Source organism: Doryrhamphus excisus, unplaced genomic scaffold (genome assembly GCF_037039965.1).
Source record: "Doryrhamphus excisus strain RoL-2023G ecotype Guam unplaced genomic scaffold, RoL_Dexc_Guam_v1.1 HiC_scaffold_24, whole genome shotgun sequence".
Lineage (NCBI taxonomy): Eukaryota > Metazoa > Chordata > Actinopteri > Syngnathiformes > Syngnathidae > Doryrhamphus > Doryrhamphus excisus.
The window spans coordinates 4,914,081-4,922,751 of record NW_027621862.1 but is presented as its reverse complement, the minus strand read 5'-3'; the positions used below and the strand labels follow the sequence as shown (position 1 = coordinate 4,922,751).

The 8,671-nt window shown below is 45.5% G+C and overlaps 1 protein-coding gene across 1 annotated transcript; it reads left to right on the top strand.

The window, feature by feature from the left end:
- The first annotated feature begins 1,127 nt into the window (after positions 1–1,127).
- On the top strand, positions 1,128–8,671 carry lrrc4bb (leucine rich repeat containing 4Bb). Its single transcript, XM_078788719.1, has 3 exons — positions 1,128–1,558; positions 4,528–5,144; positions 5,228–8,671. Exons 2-3 carry the CDS (start codon positions 4,902–4,904, stop codon positions 7,208–7,210), a joined length of 2,226 nt encoding a protein of 741 aa, XP_078644845.1. The 5' UTR covers positions 1,128–1,558; positions 4,528–4,901; the 3' UTR covers positions 7,211–8,671.

Genomic DNA, 8,671 nt, shown 5'->3' with positions numbered 1-8,671 from the left:
TATGTAAGTTTATCTCCAAAACTAGCAAGAGTACTCCAACTCGTCTTTTCTTACCTGAACTACTTTGATACCCCCAAATTCCCTCCAATGTTGTTTTAAACATACTATATGTTTTGCGGCTCCAGGCTATTTTTCTTCAGTGGGCATTGGGTAAAATGGCTCTTTTCATAGTAAAGGTTGCCGACCCCTGGTGTAGAGTTTGCATGTTCTCCCCGTGCATGCGTGGGTTTTTCTCCGGATTGGCTGGCCACCAGTCCAGGGTGTACCCCCATAGGCACCAGCATCCCCGCGACCCTCGTGAGAATAAACGGGAGAGAATGAATGAATGAATGAATGAATGAATGAATGAAAATGACTCATCAGGCAGCCATTATTGTCTAAATAGCTGGCAACATGAGTGAAAACAGTCAACATGTCCAAATTGTATCTATCACCGCCTTAATCCTCTTGGACATGGAATTCACCAGAACTGCACAGGTTGTTACGGGTCCAGTCATCCATGATGGCACCATTGGGTGATTGTGCTCCTCAATTTTTTTTCACTCAGTTGAATCCAGGCCTTCAGTTTCCTCATTAAGGCCCTTGATCATCTTGGAGGTGCCTTTGAGTTCCTTATCATGTTGCAAAGTTTCTCTCAATGAACTGCAGTCCCGATGGTGCCACACCGTGACGCTACCAGTAGGAAAGACAGCTGTGTAAACATAGTTTCATTTGTATTGTATTGCCGCTTGACAAGGTGTACTGTACAGTGTACAGGAAGTACAAGTTTATTTTCATATTTATACAGTACATTCTAAAAATAAAAAGTACATTAGTTATACCTATTAAGGGTTTAATGGTCCTTTTCATCTTTGGTATTTTATTTGTAACCATTATAACCTTAAACTACGTGCAACATTGAGAACTACTATCCATCCCTGCTGTGTTGATGCTGCTGAGTCATGTGACCGGAATATGTGACAACATGCTCTCTTTAACAGGACAAGTCATGTGGATGAAGTGCTTCAATGGCTCCATGACTGCAGGTGTAGCCATGAGAGCTACATCTTAGCTCCTCTTAGTGCGATTCAGAGAGCGGCGACATGCGGAATGTGCGTAAAGACGAAAAAAAAAGCTCTTGTGCGCAGCCTGCATGCGCGCCTTCTCCAAGGATGACCAGACGCGCGCATGCATCCTCGTCCCCTTCAATCTAATGTGATCATAGCAACATCATTGTCTGCCTGTGGCCTTTAAACTGCCCCCCCCCCCGGATCGGGTCTCTCTCCTTCAACTCTTTATGGAGAGTATGCGTGTCTATGTGGATTGTGTTCATCTGTAAACTGCCATCATCGTCGCCACCGTGAAGACCCCCGCGTTGCGTTGGCGCTGCGGAATAACCGACAAGAAGAACAAGAAGAGGGCAGCTCTCATCTCGGGAAACAAGCCAATCCATTTTGTGTGTGTGAGTGTGTGTGTGTCTGTGTGTGTGTGTGTGTGTGAGGCAGAGAAAAGAGAGACAAGCGACTGCTGATGGGGGCTGTTGAGGGAAAACATCGAGCTTGTACGCCGCAACATTGAGGTAAGTGCATGTTGTTTGTGCAGGTGTATAAGGATGAAATGGCCGGCGCCGTGATTGCAGTTGATTTCCCCCCCAAAAATGTACACCCGGTGACGATTATCAGGTGGGGAAATTGTGCACATGCTGAAAACATAGATGCCAATTTAGGCTCGATGAATAATTAATACGCATAAAAGAAAAGAGTCAGGTTAAATACGAAGCGGATGCATTATGTAAGCACACTGCCTTAAAAGACACGGCTTGGTGCAGTTGTCATTAAGCAGGAATGGGTGCAATCCATTTAGTAATGCAGCATGTGCAGAATTAGGCCTATTCAGAATTTCAATTGCGTTCCAGAGGGAAGGTGCGCCGTATAGTGAGCGCAGCTGCATAGATGAATAAGGCCATTCTGTTCAATTGTGGGACATATCATGCAGAAAGAGACTGTACGTTGGTCCACTCTGTGCATTTTTCATGTGATACAAAATCCACTTGACATTTGATGAAAGTATTTGGCATGAAGCGCCATTATTTTTATCGCCTACCCTGATTCCCACGTCCTAAATCAATCTAGTGTTGTCATAGTTACAGTAGATGATGTTGGCCCTGTTGCACCTGTGTGGCTTTGTGTTCATGCACACCATCATCTCACCCAGGGCCTTGTGTGGACTTAACACCCCCACCGTAGACTCCCCCCTTTTTTTTTTTGTCTTTTAACCCCCCCTCTCTGAAAACAAGTCCACCATTTTTGCCTCTTCATAAACCTTAACGACTGTGTTGTGGAAAAGCTTGATACAATCACGGCGTGATTGGTTTGTAGCAATTGGTCAGCAGCTTGCAGCTAATTTGTCTTTTCACGACTGAGCGCTCTCTCAGGCCTGATCGAATAATCAATACCGACATTGTTGCAATCTGCTCTCGACACCAAAGAGCAACAAAGATTAAAAAAAAAGTAAAGAACACCTTTGAGCTTTGAGGGACGTTAAAATTCATAAAAACACGAGCAACGTCCTGATTTCCTATCACGCTTCGGAATCAGTCAGTGTATAGTATTCTATTACCTGAAGAGCATCTCCTGAGGTTTAACTCGCCCCATATGGTGGAGAGATTGAAGATGGCATGTCAAGGCTTTCAGAGTCAAGGTCTCGCTCTTGCAGCACAGTGTAGTGTTTGTTACCTTGTGTGGTCTTTAACATGTGTACAGATTGTCTTTTTGCTCCCTTGAGGCCGTGCAAAGAAACCACCAGCTTGCCATATCGTGTACATAAACCTCATGCGTGGTAGCGCATTTCGCAAATAATGTTTCAGACCTACATTTCGGCCATTTTGGCTGCTGCGGAAATAGGATTTAAGATGTTTAATTGCATTAATGGAGAGGGAATATGAACAAAGCCGTGTGCTCACTTTTCAATGAAATCTTTGTCATATTTAAGAATAGTTGCCAGAAATGCAGCCATATTTGTATATCACTTATATGTTGTTGTTGACATCGGGGATGGTTATGGATAATACAGTATGTGTGCCTGCTGTATGAGGGTGTGAGAAAGTCTGTGGGATGTGCAGAGCATCTAAAAAAAAGACTATTTTTAGCACGCACACACTCCCTCATGAGTTTCCGTAATAGCTTCCTTAAGAGTTCTCAGAGCTATGGTTTTTCATAAAGACTGATGCTAACCTTGTAGACATTATGATTCATACCCCCCCATTCCCTCTCCTCCCCTCAATCTTTCATCCTTGGGTTCTTCCAGTTTCTCTGCAATTTTCCGACATACTTTATACCGTGATATTAAAGATATATTGATATTTCAAATAGTGGTGCTTGAGAGCAACAAATGCCCATCAAGCTGCAGCTAACATAATAATGTGGAATGGGGCACTGGACAGTAAAAAACACAAGATGGTGAGTGAGCAGGTTGCCACAGCAACCGTGTTTCTAGGAGCCCATGCATCGTTGCTGCATAGGAGAGGAAATGCTAAACACTGCCATTGGAGCATTTGGGGAGGGGGGGAAAAAAGCACTGTTGTTTGTTAAACGGCAAAATATATCTATCATACATTCGGCATAAGATGGAGATCTTTATGATGTAAGAAAACAATAGAGCGTTTTTTGTCTATCGTAGCCTTTCTAAATTTAGTGAGTCTGCTGATGCTTGCAGGCAAAGGTGTGCGACACCCTCTCAACCAAGGACATCATTTGGCTATAAATGCATATCACCCTGCTTCTTGTTCACAATGGCTGCTTTCATGTTTGCTTAATTGTGTGTTGCTTATTACACGCAACACATGCAGCCAGTATGTGGAAAACTTATATGGTGTAAAACTTTAAATTATTATTATTTATTCTAAATTATGTGTACAAATGAATATTTGATGTCATCTGTTTATTCTCCACATTGTTATTATTATTTTCTATTATTACGGGAGCTAGGCAAAGACATTTTGTTGGCAATTTCACTGCTGTGTTATTGTGCATTGACAATAAAGGAAATCCATCCGTCCGTCCGTCCGTCCGTAATAATCCCTGGATAGCTTAGTTGTCAAAGTACTGCATAAGGATACCATTTGTTAGCTAGATTGCGTGAATCTATGCATCGACTTTGTTTCTATTCTCGTTAACTCCAAAATAACCCTTCCATCGGTATGGATGTACTACTTGTGCTACTGCTTCCAAACGAGTGCCCTTTTTTTCCGAATTTTGTGGCCATTTTCAGACGATGACCTCAACATTAAGTTCAACGTCAAGAAAATGGCAGCTGACTCACCCAGTTGTACTACAGGCCACAATTTGGGAGCGACTTCTTTACAACTCAAAGCCTGACCTTGGTTGTCTCCCGCAACAGGACGTTGTAATATTTTCATAATTAAATTCCGTCCTGGGCATCCTTGCATGAATGTGTTAGGCTAATATCTCAAAGCTACTGCACTGTGCATTACTTGACCTCCTTTCCTTCTCATTTTCTTTCTTCTTCCCCCTCCCCTTCCCTCCACAGTGAGAAGAAACAAACAACCTCTGCAGAGAAGAGGAGGCTTCCAGGGACAAAATCCCCTCCCAAATATAATTTTTACACTACTAATTGTCATGGGAACCAAAAAAAGACATGCTTTGTGAAAATGACATGTAAGGAAGAACAAGGCGCTTAGCAGTCAAAGAAGCATGAGCCAAGCAAAATAAGAATGTATTAATGATAGAGTCTTTTAATATAACATTACACCCTTCTTCTAAATTATTGAGCAGTCTAGTTGATCGGGAAAAACAGCAAAAGAGCATCAAATATGAACATGAAGGCAAGCACTTAAATTCTCCTATTTGGAGGTGATTTATCAGCATCATACAGCAGTAGGGGTGGGTCATGACTCAGTTGCCATGCGTGTTGTCATGGTGACCAGCCCCTCTACCCCTTCCCCCCTCCTCTGGTTGGTCCACCTTTTGTTGTGGTTCCACAACCATGGACCTGAGCTGACAGAGGCAGCACCCCCCTGCCCCGTCCCCTGTAGCTGCTCCAATCAAGCGAGCCGTGTCATCTGTACAAGGAAAAGTCTAGATCAAGTCCCGGACAGTATTTCGGAAAACACAAGATACCTCAATCTCCAAGAGAACACCATTCAGGTGAGCGGATCGTCACATTTGTGTTCATGGCACGTGTTTGGACAGCAGGTGCTACAAACATGCCACCGTGTTTTTGTTTCCAGGTGATAAAGTCTGACACCTTTAAGCACCTGCGGCATTTGGAAATCCTCCAGCTCTCCAAGAACCACATCCGGCAGATCGAGGTGGGAGCATTCAATGGACTGCCAAACCTCAACACGCTGGAGCTCTTCGACAACCGTCTCACCGTGGTACCGTCGCAGGCCTTTGAGTACCTCAGCAAGCTAAGGGAGTTATGGCTACGGAACAACCCCATCGAGACACTGCCAGCGTTCGCCTTTCACCGCGTTCCCTCGTTACGTCGTCTCGATCTCGGGGAACTTAGGAAACTGGATTTTATCTCAGAGGCGGCCTTCGAAGGTCTGGTCAACTTGCGATTCTTGAATCTGGGCATGTGCGGCTTGAAAGACATCCCGAACCTCACCCCGCTTGTACGGCTGGAGGAGTTGGAGTTGTCCGGGAACCAGTTGGGGATAGTCCGTCCTGGATCCTTCCAGGGCCTGGTGTCGCTTCGCAAGCTGTGGCTCATGCACTCCAGAGTGTCGGTTATTGAGCGCAACGCTTTTGACGACCTAAAAAACTTGGAGGAGCTTAACCTTTCCCACAATTCGCTTCATTCGCTGCCCCACGACCTCTTCACGCCGTTGCACCAGTTGGAGAGGGTGCACCTCAACCACAACCCCTGGGTGTGCAACTGCGATGTTCTGTGGCTGAGCTGGTGGCTTAAAGAAACGGTTCCGAGCAACACCACGTGTTGTGCCCGATGCCATGCGCCCCCGGGTCTGAAGGGCAAGTACATCGGCGAACTGGACCAGAGCCATTTCACTTGCTACGCCCCCGTCATCGTGGAGCCGCCCACTGACCTCAACGTCACAGAGGGCATGGCGGCGGAGCTGAAATGCCGCACGGGAACCTCCATGACCTCCGTCAACTGGTTCACTCCAAACGGCACTCTGATGACTCACGGATCGTACCGCGTGAGGATCTCCGTGCTCCACGACGGAACGCTCAACTTCACCAACGTGACCGTGCAGGACACCGGGCAGTACACTTGCATGGTGACCAACTCCGCTGGCAACACCACCGCCACCGCCGTGCTCAACGTGTCCGCTTCAGACCCAAGCAACAGCTACAGCTATTTCACCACCGTCACCGTGGAGACGGTCGAGACGGTGGGAGGAGGCGATGATAAGAACTCAGCAATGCAGTACATTAACGAGACCTTCATAGATTTCCCTAATCCAACCGTTGATAGAGGGTTGGACGGCGTCACCATATCGCCTTCTCTCTCGTCTCTCTCCTCACTGTCGCCACGAGCCAATAGAGCCACTGAGAACGCGGTGACTGTGTCCATCATTGACGTAACTAACATTCCGGGCCTGGATGATGTCATGAAAACCACCAAGATCATCATTGGCTGCTTTGTGGCCATTACGTTTATGGCCGCTGTAATGTTGGTGGTCTTCTATAAGCTCCGCAAGCAACACCAGCTGCACAAGCACCACGGCCCGGCCAGAGCCATCGAGATCGTCAACGTGGAGGATGAGATTGGAGCCGGAGCGGGTAGTGGTATCTCGGGCGGGTCTACAATGAATACCGGCGGTGGCGGCGAGGGATCCCTAAGGATACATCATCCGGAAATAGTTAACCTTCCCAACATCGGACGATCAGATACCCTGAACCATTACTACAAGACCCATCACTACAACAACAACGTGATGGGGCTGAGTATCGGTAGTGAGGGAATGGGACCAGGAGGCATGCTCAAGAACCACCCAGGCCAGGAAATCCCCATCTCCTGTACCCCTGTCCCCATCTCCACTTCCAATCTGCTCCCATCTTCAGGAAATGGCACCAACACCAACCCAAGCTCTATGTCCCCACCTCTGCCCATGTCTCTCCCGATGCCCACCATGGGCCTCCACGGATCCATTAAAGGTTTCATGGGACAGAACCAGAACCCCCAAATGGAGCCTCTTCTTTTTAAGGGGAGCTCGAAGGAAAATGTCCAGGAGACTCAGATCTAAAAGTGAGAGAATGGCGCTGGCGGACAGAGAGGGGATTCATGTTGGGTTTATGCTGGGAATGATTAGACACTAGAGTGCATTGACTTTGACACCAGGAGACAGGATAGAAGAGACACGGCAACACACAAACACAAAGACTCGCCCATGGTGGTGTACTGAGCCAAGGATTACCACAGTGGGCCACTTGTGTTTGTAGTAACACTCATGGCCGAGGAGATCAAGGAACGGACATTGCTACAATGTAAATCTGTGCCAAAGCAAATGTTTTTTGCATTCTCTCCAAGCCGTGTGCCGTGTTGTCATTTGGGGGAAAAAAAACCAATCCATCTTGGGGACTAATCAGTCCTTAAATCGTCGGCCGGCAGAGATGGAAGACACGCACACTAGTACTTAACATGCAAAAGATGGCGGAGATTACAGAACGAAATCCCAGAGACATTTTTCTCGACAAAAAAAGAAGGCGCACTCGCTCTGAAGTGACTCAATAGACTCCCTCAAGGTGACAATAATGTAGGCATAAATAGATGGACAAAAAGGTACAGTGCAGTACAAACTACTGTGAAAAATCCACAAATTATATAAATATATTTTCATTTAAATATGTATCATTGCAGACTCCGACGCAGAGATATTTTGGGGTGGATGTATATGCCGGTAGAGTTTGTTTCTATGTGAATAAGGATGGGTGGCGATGTTGGTGGTGGTGGTGGTGGGGGGGGGGGGGGGGTGTTATGGTTAGTTATGATACATGTTTTCAGTTTGGCTACTTCTCAGAGAACATAAGGGCTCAATTGCAACACTCATTGTGGATCTTTGAATTGGCTTTGTGACATAAAGTCTATTTAGTTTGTAGTACAGTAAATGCAGATCTCTGTTTGACAAACTTCTGTCTGTTGCTTCAGTAGTAATCATTACAAATTTTTGTGTTTCCGAGGGTGTATTATGTATTTTGTAACAGCCAGCTACTTGGTATTTGAATCGTATCAATTCTGACAATGCCATAATGTTTGAACTAATGTTTCACAAACAGGGAGAGGTTAATCCGATGCAAAGACCTGTATGGCGAAAATAAAGTGTTGACTTATTTGTGTTATTTGAAGCAGATCCGTAGCCAGGAATTTGATATGACCTCCTCGCTCATGGTGACTATAATCATGCCATAAACGCTGTCATTACGACCAGTCGACATCTCTCTCTTCAGCCGCATTTGACAAGGGATCGAACATCCGTCCTAGGACGATTTAGAATGAATGGAAATGTACAGTATATGAATAATAACAATGTCTGGTTGTATGACAATTGTAAGAACTGCATTTTTACAGTGTAACTTTCATATGTTCGATTGCCATTTGCGCTTCTCGCGTTTAAACTATGTATTTCTTTATTTTTGTTAGTTTGATATAATGTGTACAGTTGTCTAGCCATGTATCATTAAGTGTGAAATAAATGAATCATATATTG

Coding starts and splice junctions, on each gene's coding strand:
- lrrc4bb (XM_078788719.1), top strand. CDS start 4,902: ATGCGTGTTGTCATGGTGACCAGCCCCTCTACCCCTTCCCCCCTCCTC. Junction 5,145..5,227: donor TCCAAGAGAACACCATTCAG/GTGAGCGGATCG, acceptor TTTTGTTTCCAG/GTGATAAAGTCTGACACCTT.